Genomic DNA, 13,423 nt, shown 5'->3' on the forward strand with positions numbered 1-13,423 from the left:
ATAAATAAAAAGGTGATTATTGAACTAAAGTCAACTGAGAAATGCATAAATAGTGGCCTTTTTATATTGCACATTGCTGAAGAAGTATCAAATTAAATCACATTGCCAGATTATAATGAGTTTTACAGTATTTGTTTGACACCCCAACAGTGTTATCAGTGCAGTTGTAGTCCAGTATTCTAGGCCAAATCCTGGACTCCAGTACCAACAATCCCCCTGGGCTAGGTTCCTTGTCACTGTCATCCTCCATTTCCTCTCTCCATCAAAGTGGTTGGCCCATTTAGAGTTGTCTATGAAGAACATCAGACAGTTCTCACTGGGGATGTATAGCAGACTCAATGTGGACTTGGCTCAGTTAGAAACTCCTCTAATGCCTAATTTATAACCTACATACGTACGGATGCAAGAACTATAATTAGCTAAGCAAAATGGTGATCCTGTGTGTGCAGGCCCTCAATTTGTAACTCGACCCAAGTACGCATGATCACCATTTTACGTAGCTAATTGTGTTCTTGTGTTGCGTATGTATCAGTGGCGGTCAGTCCCATTTCAGATGAGGGAGGACACATTCATTTTTCCATGAGCATGGCCTTATTTCTATTACAGCATATTGGATGACTGTCATTCATATTCCATTCACCCAGTTAAATGGAACAGCGATAGGTTTAGGCTACTACATCATACTCTAATTGTCCCTATACCCATCATGAGGCTGCTACAACCTAGCATATGAATGAAAGTTTACAATGTAGGTACACACAGGTCGAGAGACACATTTGATGTGACAGACAGTGACACATGGACAGACAGTGGCATTCAATACCGCCTTGCACACTCTTGCCTGAATCTAGCTAATATTGGGTGTAATTATTAGTCCAACAGTTGCAAACGAGAGTTTCTATTGGACAAATACAGGTATGTTTATCCCCGTTTTGTTCCGTTTGCTTCTGTTTAAGAAACGTTTTTTAACAGAATCGGCGGAATGAATACACCCCTGAAAACACGTAAACACAGTTCACAGTTTCATAACAGCCACATTGTATTCCTTCTCGCATCTACGCTTGTGGACTTCAATGCACAACACATCAACTGTATGTGACCATTCGAAAAAAAACTTTTGAAGCCAAACCGCTACACACAGCCTACATCGTTGTCACCATATTAGCTAGAGTAACATCATAGTCAGCATAGCTAATAGAACTAATGAATTAGTAAACCCCCTACAATCATGCAGTAACGTTACAGTGTACAGTCAGTAAGCAGTTACACCGGCGGGCCCCAGTGGCAATAAATGGGTAAAACCTAAAGCTTTTCAAAAAGAAAAGGAAAGCCGCACACTCTAGGAGCTCAGATGCAATAATTTAATATCTTAATAACCAACGTTTCGACAGACAAGCTGTCTTCATCAGGGTATAAACGTTGGTTATTAAGATATTAAATTATTGCATCTGAGCTCCTAGAGTGTGCGGCTTTCCTTTTCTTTTTGAAGTGTTTTACGCCGTCAGCCAGCACCTCGCCTAAATAGGTGTGCGTTTCTTTCGCCTTTATCTAAAACCTAAAGCTTACCTTGACTTGGAAGAGTTCCAGTGTTGTGTTGGATAGTCATAGCCAGCTAGCTAACATAGCATCCCTCTGTTTGAGCAGGATGTTTCAGTAGGCTAAACTAGCTAGCTGCATTTGCTAGCTAAGTAAGTAAAAGTGAGAGAAAAAAATGACAATCTCTCTCTCTCTATTTCTCTCTTGCTTCTCCTTCATTTAGGAAGAAATTAATTTGTTCAAAGCTGTTCAACTATTTTCTTTCTCTCTCTTTGAGTCAACTACTCAACACGTTTGATGCACTGCAGTGCTAGCTAGCTGTAGCTTATGCTTTCAGTACTAGATTAATTCTCTGATACTTTGATTGGGTGGACAACATGTCAGTTCATGCTGCAAGAGCTCTGATAGGTTGGAGGACATCCTCCGGAAGTTGTCATAATGACTGTATAAGTCTATGGAAGGGGATGAGAACCATGAGCCTCCTAGGTTTTGTATTGAAGTCAATGTACCCAGAGGAGGACGGAAGCTAGCTGTCCTCCAGCTACACCATGGTGCTACCCTACAGAGTGCTGTTGAGGCTACTGTAGACCTTCTTTGCAAAATAGTGTTTTAATCAATTATTTGGTGACGTGATTATATTTAGTATAGTTTTATCTAAAAAGGCTAACTTTTAAAATGTTTTAAACATTTTATTTTTATGAAATTCTTTTTTTTTATGATGGTCCTCCCCTTCCTCATCTGAGGAGCCTCCACTGGTACGTAGGTACGTAAGGTATACATGATCTAAGTGCTTTGTATACCAGTGATCTGGACCCATGTTCATTAAACGCCTCAGGGCTGGACCAGTTTTGCTTTTTATTTATAATGAATAAGAAAGGGGACCTGATCCTAGATCAGCACTTCTACTCTGAGATGCTTGATTGATAGATACGGCCCCTGAAATTTTCACAAATCCTATTGTATTAGTCTAACCGGAGTATTATGCAAAAGATCAACTAAAGAATAATACAAATAATCCCATTAATGAGAAGTGAACAACCAGATAAAAACACAATAAGAACCCTCAGAAAACCGCAGGCTTTGTTATGCTGAGCAATATTCTGTCATGTCTCCACTGAACCTCTTCTTCGATCTGAAGACAAAAAGATAAATGATAGAAAAATATCACAAAACAAGAAAGTGTAAGTATGACAACCACTTTACACAGCCAATATTCATTTCAAAGGACAGCTAAAAACAAAAGTTGACACAGTAACAGTCAGAACAGTTCTCTTTTATTGTGATATATTCCAGTTTACACCTGTTGACATGATGTGTGCATCTAACTATTTACAGACTACTACAGTGTGCTGCGGCTCACAGTTCCTGTGTTGAAGGCAAATCCACTGGGTAATCATTACACCGCTCAGAGGTAAAGTTTCCCCAAGGTACAGATCTAGGATCAGCTTCCCCTCCCCCAATCCATCGGTGGGGAAAATGCAAAACTGACCCAGGATCAGCATCTAGGGTCAACTTTGCAGGTTAGTGTTTTTCGTCCTGAATCTTGTTCTGGAGGCAGCTCTGCAGAGTGGTCACTAGCTAAACCTAAACCTAACCCTAACCTTAGCCACACTGCTAACCCTAATGCCTAACCCTAACCTTAACCACACTGCTAACCCTAATGCCTAACCCTAACATTACATTTATGTTTACAATATAGCCAATTTTGACTTTGCAGCTGGCCTATCTAAGGGGAAATCGCTCAGTTCTGCCTCCAGGACAAGACTTGTGACAATAAACATCAACTTCACCCTACACCCATTAGGTGGGAGGGCTCAACTCCAGTGCTCTCCTAACAAGCAAACCTGACATGAAACTGACTGTTCCAGTGCGCAATTAACAGGTTACAGTGTCTACTTTTGAACGTATATCAAACTTCTAATGTGTACAACCTGAAGTACGTACTTCCTCATGTTCATTTTGGCAGTATGACAACATTCTCTCCCATAAATCACTAGCCTAAAGGTTGCGTTCCAAGCCTACTACATTACAGACATTGCACTGCATCAACCAATGGTTGCTTGCCACGTTATCGACTGCACAGTCGTGCATCAGATTGCTATATCATAGGATGTGGTTAGCTGATGTCTTAAACATCTATCCAGGTGCTTTGATATCTGCCAGGAGTCTGCAATGTAGTCAGCCTGGAACGCGGCCTACCTTAACTAACTTGAGAGGGAAACCAAGGATGACTGGAGTTGAGCATCCCTTGGTTTACATTTATCTGGGTGACATCTGTGCGATCGGCCATCTTGGTTTGCGTAGTGTCTCTGAGCTCAGGTTCATGAGTGGAGATGTGACTCTCACGTTGTGTCCCAGAACTGTGAAATGGCTTCCCCTCCTCGTCTCCTTCCTTTCATCACCACCGCTACAGTTGATGATGAGACAAGGACGTTCTTCTAAACTATTGGGACACAACCTTAACGGCAGGCAGTTTGCATTCAGTGGTTCTAAGGCCTCTTAGGAGACTAGATCTGTAAGCTGGGCTTGAGAGGAGGGACTATTTTATTTACTTGAATCAGCTTCTTACAAAGTGTTACAATGCCTTATAAACATTCGTAGCACATTCAAACCACATTGTAATGCAGTCATGGACCGTTACGAAACTGTAAAAGCAACGAGGCATGAGGCTGCTAAGCTTTAATATATCCACGATACATCATAACCTAGTGTGTCTTATTGCTTAATTAATACAACATGTCATAACGCTCTATAGAACTGCACAAGGTGCTATGAATGTTCATAAGGTGACACGGCACTTCATAAGAAGCTTCTGCTAGTGTTAGTGTATCTGTTGGTTTCTGCCAGCCTGGGAGACTGGTGCAGTCGATACCGCTGACTGAACTAATACAAGTCTCTCTCCCAGAGGTGCTCAGTTAGTCGACAGTGGAAACGTCAAGTATTTACTATATAAACACTCTCACAAGGCAAAGAATAACTCCCTACTTCAGAGCTCCCTACTGCAGCTATGTGCTCTTGGCTAGTAGTTAAACTATCTAAAGCAAGGAAAGGAGAGCAACATTCAACTCAATTCTGCTCAAGTGATGATGAGAAATAATAGGTGTGTTTTGCTCTCTGTGAGTAATGCTACATTCAATACATCCAGGTTAGCTCTGTAGTGTTTTATGTTGTTTTATATGTACTGTTTGTTATTTGTCTATTTCAACTACAGTACTTCAATATACTGTATATGTCTATTTAGAAAAGGCATTGCACAAATCCCATGAATTAAAACTCTGGTTATTATTATTATTATTGATAAAGATAAATCATATCTGGTGCACCTCATCACATTCTACCAGATAATTCATCAAAAATAACTCTCATTAAAATACATTATACAGCAATTATACTAAAATAAAAATATCAGACGCTGTCTACAAAAACAAATCCAGCTGTCGACTGTATACTGTACAGATAATCTGTTTCAGTTAACAAAAACAGTGGCGGGGTAGCCGCTTTGTTGTTTTTGATTGAACTTCAGATTGCCCCTTTAACAAAGAGAAAAAGTGAAATAAATATTTAACATGGTAATAAACATCGTCCACCAGTACAATAGAAATGTAAATGTAACAGATCTAGACATTGTGTATGTGCCAGTTCCATTCTGTCTTTGATCATAAATACATCATGTCAATAAGTTAATATAGGCAACAATAAATAGAAAAGATCAAACTTGAGACATTCCCCTCTGAACAAAGTCATTTTGAATGTGTACTGATGATTCCCTAATACCAATGCCCTATCCCGTGGCATAACAACTAAATCATGTAGAAAATAACATAGACTTGATTCCAATACCACAAACATAGGCCAGATTCACATTAAAAAATACATGTACCTCACTCTTCAAACGTCCACATAGCCAATCAGAGGGCTGCTCCTGTAATTGGGGCTGATAACATATTGCTCACACGTATTCAGTCCTTTAACATTTAGCCAGAATAAACAAGGGCAGAAGGAAAGTGTTGCGACTTTGAGCACTTCGTAGAGCATGACATGGAGCACTTCATGACTTCATAGTGCATATGGGCACGACGATGACCAGGATCACAGTGCAGGCAGCGGCGGCAATCAGCGCTCCAATCTTGCACATCTTGGCTCTCCGAAACTCCGCCTCCTTCCTCTTCAGCAGCGAATCGTAACCCGGCGTGTAGATATCCTCCATCCAGTACTCCAGGTTATTGGGGTTCAATGACTCCTGCGTCTGAAAAGGAAAGAGGGGGTTTGGGGTGGAAAGGCCATTTGGAGTTCATGTCAATCAGTTATGCCCACTGGGAAGTGATTCTAGCAGGTTTGGGGACAATTCGATTTGCAAGCCAGTCAATTCAGACAGTAAACTGAATTTCAAATTCAATAATTGAAAAAAGGCATTCTCTTTTCAATGACTTCTCAATAAACTGAAAAAGAAAGGTATTTATGTAAAAAGTTTTATTCTAATCACTGCCTGAATTGAGTGACTTCAATTCAAATTGAGCCCAACCCTAGATTTTAGATAGAAAGGCTACGTCACAATTTTGCACTCTTCTCGCAAAGTGCACACTTGCACACCTCTGGTCATGGATTTAAAATAATTTCATTTGTTTAAACATCAGCCAGAGGGAGTTTTCACTATTGTGAAATGCATTATGGAAAGTGTGCAAGTGCACACTTTGGGAAAGGGGTGGAGAATTGGGACTCAGCCAATGAGAAAGCAGGAGAGAAAGAGGGAGATGGATTTTGTGGATCTGAAAGACAAAGAGGGAGAGAGAGAGGGTAAAAGAAGAAGAAGAAGAAGAAGAAGAAGAAGAAGAAGAAGAAGAAGAAGAAGAAGAAGAAGAAGAAGAAGAAGAAGAAGAAGAAGAAGAAGAAGAAGAAGAAGAAGAAGAAGAAGAAGAAGAAGAAGAAGAAGAAGAAGAAGAAGGAAAAGAAGAAGAAGAAGGAAAAGAAGAAGAAGAAGGAAAAGAAGAAGAAGAAGGAAAAGAAGAAGAAGAAGGAAAAGAAGAAGAAGAAGGAAAAGAAGACAGCTAATGAAGGAGACCGAAAGAGAGAGCTTATCTGAGTCTATCTGATGACAGAGTGAGTAGGGACAGCAGTATTCAAATGATTTCATTCAAATGTTATTGTGACATGCACAAATGTGTTTCTGCAAGAATACTTCCTCTCTGTACAGTATACTAGGGCCAAGTTACATTGTCAAGGATTTAGCACCACACTGACTTTAACAGGACGGTGGGAGAGAGTTCATGTAGGTGAAAAAGACAGAGACGTGAGAGTACATTTTATGAAGAATGCATTGATTATTGAGGAGGGCGACATTCTGGTTGAAATAGGATGACAGGCAAACAGATTGAATTCCCTTCTTGTCCCATGTCTCATATGGTTTGTGTGAGTATACTATGGGAGGCAAAAATAATTCTTCCAAGATTGGATTTCTAGCAAACAGCACATTGATATTTTAATTGACTGTCACATTTCAAAGAGAGATTGAAAGAGAGAGCGAGAAAGAGAGAGAGAGAGGGGGGGGGGGACAAAACAGGAGAGAGAGATCAGAAGAGAGAGAGAGAGAGAGAGAACAGGAGAGAGAATAAGACAAACAGCAAGACTCAGTGGGAGCCAGCAACTTCTAGACTCCTTCATTTTCCACTGCGCTGCATGGATTTGTCCTCTGTGGCTCTCCTCTCAGCATCCAAGACGCAGCAATAACCAGGGGGGTTCAGTATAGCTTGGCAGGCTACAACCCATAGAGCTCTGGTCAAAAGTAGTGAACTACAAAGGGAAGAGGGTGCCATTTGGCATCCCTTGTTTCCTCTGGGTCCTGACAATTTTTTCGGAAGAAACGCCCCTTGACACTGATTTTAGGTCAGTTTTGCATATCCCCCATAACGGTTAAGGTTAGGATTCGGGGGGTGTAAAATGATCCTACATTTGTGCCTGAGAGAGATCCTGGGAGACTTCTATCTCTGACACTACAGCCTTCCCATATCTCCCATCTGCTTGTTTTTCTGACAACTCTCTCTTGGCTAGCCTCACCCCCCTTCAGTGTTATTGCCTAAATGGTCCCTGTGATAAACATGAGCGGTGGTTGGCGAGAATCAATGGCTGCCGACTGTAATCCGTGTCCTTGTGAATGTTTGTTTCCCTCTGACTCCCTGGGAGACATGGGAAGGAGAGACAAGCTGTAACATTCTGGACAGCTAGCTTTACTACTTTGCAATCTGCGATTGGTACATACATTTTTTTACTTTGAAATCAATTACATAATATATTATTTTTAAGAATATAAATATGATAGAATGTTACAGCTTGTCTCTCCTTCCCATGTCTCCCAGGGAGTCAGTGGGAAACAAACATTCACAAGGACACGGATTACAGTCGGCAGCCATCGATTCTCGCCAATCACCGCTCATGTTTATCACAGGGTCCATTATGCCTTATGAGTTTAGTTCAACTGTCGTACCACATCAGAACCCAAAATATGAGCTTGTTTTACTCCATTTGTTGTAAACAATGTTTTACATTTAAGTAGACACACTTATACAGAGCGACTTAAGAGGAGCAATTATGGTTAAGTGCCTTGCTCAAGGGCACATTGACAGAGTTCTCACCGGCTCAGGATTCGAACCAGCGACCTTTCGGTTACTGGTCCAACACTCTTAAACGCTAGGCTACCTGCCACCCAATGTAATTGTAATCAAACACTGTATACCTTAAAAACATGATTAAAACTATCATTTTGATCTCATGGATGGTCAGTCCTTGCATCCATAGCTCTGTCTATGAATTTGAGAGTGGTTACATTTCTCCAGCCGTATTCCTCAGCTGTTTACCAAAGAAGTGGCAGGGTGAGGGCTTTGTTGCTGTTTGAATCCCAGATTGCCTCTTTGTCTCTTCCCTGTCTAGCAGGCTAATATAGTGGAGGTGCACTGCAGGGAGAGGGTTGCTTCATTGATTGGTACAAAAGTTCGTCTTTGAGCATTAATGCTGGGGGTTTTAATGTTCTTGTGCCGGCAGCGAGAGAGAGCGTCGGAGAGAGAGAGAGAGCGTCGGAGAGAGAGAGAGAGCGTCAGAGAGAGAGCGTCGGAGAGAGAGCGAGAGAGAGAGGACGAGAGAGAGAGGGCAATAGGAAGAGAAAGAGAGAGAGAGTGAGAGAGAGAGAGAGAGACGAGAGACAGACAGACAGACAGAAAGAAAGAAAAGCAAATGTACTGTAAGAAGCTAAATGTCTAGCCGTTAATAATTGGAGATAAGATAATAACTAATTCACTGCAGAGTTGATTATCTCGCTCAACAAAATACTACTGGCCTCATTCACTATAGTTCAACTTTGAATCAGAAAATCTTGGTGATTTTCTGATCCACATATCACCAAAACCATGGTTTTCTATCTACTATGCAGTGTGTCAATGCAATGGTTACTTTTTAAAAAATCATTTTCTCTCTCTCTCCCATAGTCATACTCACACTGCTTTAAAATACATCCGGATCCTCCTCTGAGTATTCTTTCCCCTCATTAAGATTCACAACCTACATCTGCAGTTCTTGGGTATAGGGTTTATCCAAATCCCTCAATATTATGCCTGCCTCTCTCTCTCTGCGTCTCTGTCTCTGTCTGTCTCTCTCCCTCTCTCTCCCTCTGTCTCTCTATGTGTCTCTCTCTCGCTCGCTCTCTGTCTCTCTCTCTCTCTCTCTCTCAATTCAATTCAATAGACTTTATTGACATTGCAAGTTAAATTACTTACATTGTCAAAGTATACTTATAACAAAAATGGTGGGACCAACAGCAATAATAATAGTTGTAGTGGAAATGGGATTACCATTAACAGCAACTACAACAACAATATTAATGAGAATAACAATACATTAAATCTCTCTCTCTCTCTCTCTCTCTCTCTCTCTCTCTCTCTCTCTCTCTCTCTCTCTCTCTCTCTCTCTCTCTCTCTCTCTCTCTCTCTCTCTCTCTCTCTCTCTCTCTCTCTCTCTCTCTCTCTCTGTCTCTCTCTCAGAGTCCAAAGGGCAGAGACACAGCAGCAACTCAATGCCTGAAACATTGTCCTTCCTCTTTTCTTTTGCACTATATAGGGAATAGTCTGTTGAGGATTATTAGGTCATCCTGTGTGTCTCTGCAACCCTCTAAGGCACCAAGGTTAATCCTATTGCCATCTTCTTTGCAAAACTGTCCCAATTGATCATGATGAAATTAGAAATCAATGCTTTGGGTGACCAGCCTGGTTTTTATTTTTTTGTTACTGCAAAGTTTGGTCTATTTCTCTAACTATCTCTCTGTCTGTTTCTCTGTCTGTTTCTCTGACTATCTCTGTCTGTTTCTCTGACTATCTCTGTCTGTTTCTCTGACTATCTCTCTGTCTGTTTCTCTGTCTGTCTCTCTGTCTGTTTCTCTGACTATCTCTCTGTCTGTTTCTCTGACTATCTCTCTGTCTGTCTCTGTCTCTCTCTCTGTCTGTCTGTCTCTGTCTGTCCGTCCGTCCGTCTGTCCGTCATTGACCCAATTCCAAACCAATAGAGGGCAATTTTTAGAGGGCAATGAAGGCTAGGAGTCCTGTCATTCCTAATCAATGAGATACAAAGTGGACTGACTTACCATTGCAAATTGTGTCGGGCTCCTCAACCCATTTGTTTTGGCTGAAAATAATCACTGGCTTACAGACTAATTATCCTCCGTCAACAGACGCTTCAGTGTAAGTAAATGGGTAATCACTGCAGATGTTCAGTCAGACACACCGACCAATCGACTGAATGCAGGTTTAGAAGAAAACGTCTACGTCCCAAATGACACTGTATTCCCTATATAGTTCACTACTTTTGACCAGAGCAAAGTAGTGCACTATCTAAGGATTAGGGTGCGATTTGGGGCACAACAGCCATTCCACCAATGCATCGCAGCACATCACAGTTCTTCATTATATATAATTACCACTCTGCACAGAAACACCCCATTATCACTAAAGAGACCATTTTTCCCTGTAGAGTTGTTGTATTATTTTGAACTGGGACTGGGAGTGTAATTGCATTGCAGGGCAATTAACGGTTCACTGGTGATGCAAGCTGACTTTATGACTTCTGTGTTCTCTCTCTCTCTCTCTCTCTCTCTCTCTCTCTCTCTCTCTCTCTCTCTCTCTCTCTCTCTCTCTCTCTCTCTCTCTCTCTCTCTCTCTCTCTCTCTCTCTCTCTCTCTCTCTCTCTCTCTCTCTATTCTCTCTCTCTCTCTCGCTCTCTCTCTCTCTCTCTTTCTCTATTCTCTCTCTCTCTCTCTCTCTCTCTCTCTCTCGCTCTCTCTCTCTCTCTCTCTCTTTCTCTATTCTCTCTCTCCATCTCTCTCTGTCTCTCTCTCTCTCTCTAACTCATTGTGGCCTCTATCTCCATCTACCTCTTTAACTCTCTCCATCTTTGTCTCCTTGCTTACTGTTGGATTATTGACAGATAGCTGCTGGTCTCCCAAGGATACCCCGGTAAATAAATTGTCTGAGTACACACACTCGCAATCCTGTGAAATCTCAGGCAACCTTTTCATCTCACACAATCACCCACTTATATACACTTCTTTCACTCCAGGAAAATGTGACTCATCTCACAGAGAAAATCAGTATGTTACTGTATGGTGGGGTCCTCTGTGGTTCAGTTGGTAGAGCATGGTGCTTGCAACTCCAGGATCATGGGTTTGACTCATATTGGGGCCACCCATATGAAACATGTATGCATGCATGACTGTAAGTCGCTTTTGATAAAAGCTTCTGCTAAATGGCCTACATTATGACATCACCATTATTCATGATGGTGAGTGAAGCACCTTACAAAACAATAGAAGGATATCAGAGTTAGGGAAAAATCATCCAGCCTAAAATGATGGAGTACAGTACAGCCAATGGTACCAGGTAGAAAACACTGTAGTCTTCTTTATATAGGTTTCTTGTGATATTATTTAGACTATAGTGCAAACTATCCAAGATGGTTAGTTACCTTAATACAGCTGCTCTGGCCCTAGAATACATCATCTAGATCAAATAAATAACAAGAAATTACCATTATAATGGAGTCCACCCATCTGTAGTGAGTTGTGACACTCTTGAAAGATTAACAAGGTCACCGGTGATATCAATGTGGCTCCGCATCTTCACATGTCACTACACAGTAGGATCGAATCAGTCCCCTGACTCACACACATAAATACACGCACGCACACACACATGTACAGTACACACACACACGTACAGTACACACACGCAGCACATGAACAACCACACACGAGCACGCACACATACACACACCTCTCAGATCAGTAAAAATCGACGAGGGAGGTGAGAAAGAGTTTTGTCAGCGGTTCTCTAGTCATCCGCTTCCCCTGGGTGCTTTCTTCAGGTCAAAGAGGCCCTTTGAATCAACATCCAGGATCAGCATTCCAGGATCTACCAAAGCTAACATTTTCTATAGAAACCAATTCAATCCAAAACATCATTAAGGTAGGGGACAACAGAAATAGGTAGTGGGGTTCACCCTGCCTAAGTAATGGAAACAGCAATGGAAGGATGATCCTACTACTGTAGTGGGGTCCACCCTATCTACTGTCTACTGTAATATCCACCCTGCCTACTGTAAGGTCCACCCTATCTACTGTCTACTGTAATATCCACCCTGCCTACTGTAAGGTCCACCCTATCTACTGTCTACTGTAATATCCACCCTGCCTACTGTAAGGTCCACCCTATCTACTGTCTACTGTAATATCCACCCTGCCTACTGTAAGGTCCACCCTATCTACTGTCTACTGTAAGGTCCACCCTATCTACTGTCTACTGTAAGGTCCACCCTATCTACTGTCTACTGTAAGGTCCTCCCTGTCTACTGTAATATCCACCCTGTCTACTGTAAGGTCCACCCTATCTACTGTCTACTGTAAGGTCCACCCTGTCTACTGTCTACTGTAATATCCACCCTGTCTACTGTCTACTGTAATATCCACCCTGTCTACCGTAATATCCACCCTGTCTACTGTAATATCCACCCTGCCTACTGTAATATCCACCCTGTCTACCGTAAGGTCCACCCTATCTACTGTCTACTGTAAGGTCCACCCTGTCTACTGTCTACTGTAAGGTCCACCCTGTCTACTGTCTACTGTAAGGTCCACCCTGTCTACCGTAATATCCACCCTGCCTACTGTAATATCCACCCTGTCTACCGTAAGGTCCACCCTGTCTACTGTAATATCCACCCTGTCTACCGTAAGGTCCACCCTGTCTACTGTAATATCCACCCTGTCTACCGTAAGGTCCACCCTGTCTACTGTAATATCCACCCTGTCTACCGTAAGGTCCACCCTGTCTACTGTAATATCCACCCTGCCTACTGTAATATCCACCCTGTCTACCGTAATATCCACCCTGTCTACCGTAAGGTCCACCTTGTCTACTGTAATATCCACCCTGTCTACTGTAATATCCACCCTGCCTACTGTAATATCCACCCTGTCTTCTGTAATATCCACCCTGTCTACCGTAATATCCACCCTGTCAACTGTAATATCCACCCTGCCTACTGTAATATCCACCCTGTCTACTGTAAGGTCCACCCTATCTACTGTAATATCCACCCTGCCTACTGTAATATCCACCCTGTCTACCGTAAGGTCCACCCTATCTACTGTAATATCCACCCTGCCTACTGTAAAATCCACCCTGTCTATTGTAAGGTCCATCCTGTCAACTGTAATATCCACCCTGTCTACTGTAATATCCACCCTGTCAACTGTAATGTCCATCCTGTCAACTGTAATATCCACCCTGCCTACTGTAATATCCACCCTGTCAACTGTAATGTCCATCCTGTCAACTGTAATATCCACCCTGTCTAT

General features: G+C 42.0%; 1 protein-coding gene across 1 annotated transcript in view; it reads right to left on the reverse strand.

The window, feature by feature from the left end:
• Positions 1-3,258: 3,258 nt before the first annotated feature.
• Positions 3,259-13,423, reverse strand: part of minar1 (membrane integral NOTCH2 associated receptor 1) — a 33,202-nt gene continuing 23,037 nt past the window's right edge. Inside the window, exon 5 of the mRNA XM_041859781.2 lies at positions 3,259-5,782. Coding sequence (XP_041715715.2) covers positions 5,585-5,782 — 198 coding nt within the window. The 3' untranslated portion in view covers positions 3,259-5,584. The remainder of the gene's footprint in view (positions 5,783-13,423) is intronic.

Source organism: Coregonus clupeaformis, chromosome 32 (genome assembly GCF_020615455.1).
Source record: "Coregonus clupeaformis isolate EN_2021a chromosome 32, ASM2061545v1, whole genome shotgun sequence".
NCBI lineage: Eukaryota > Metazoa > Chordata > Actinopteri > Salmoniformes > Salmonidae > Coregonus > Coregonus clupeaformis.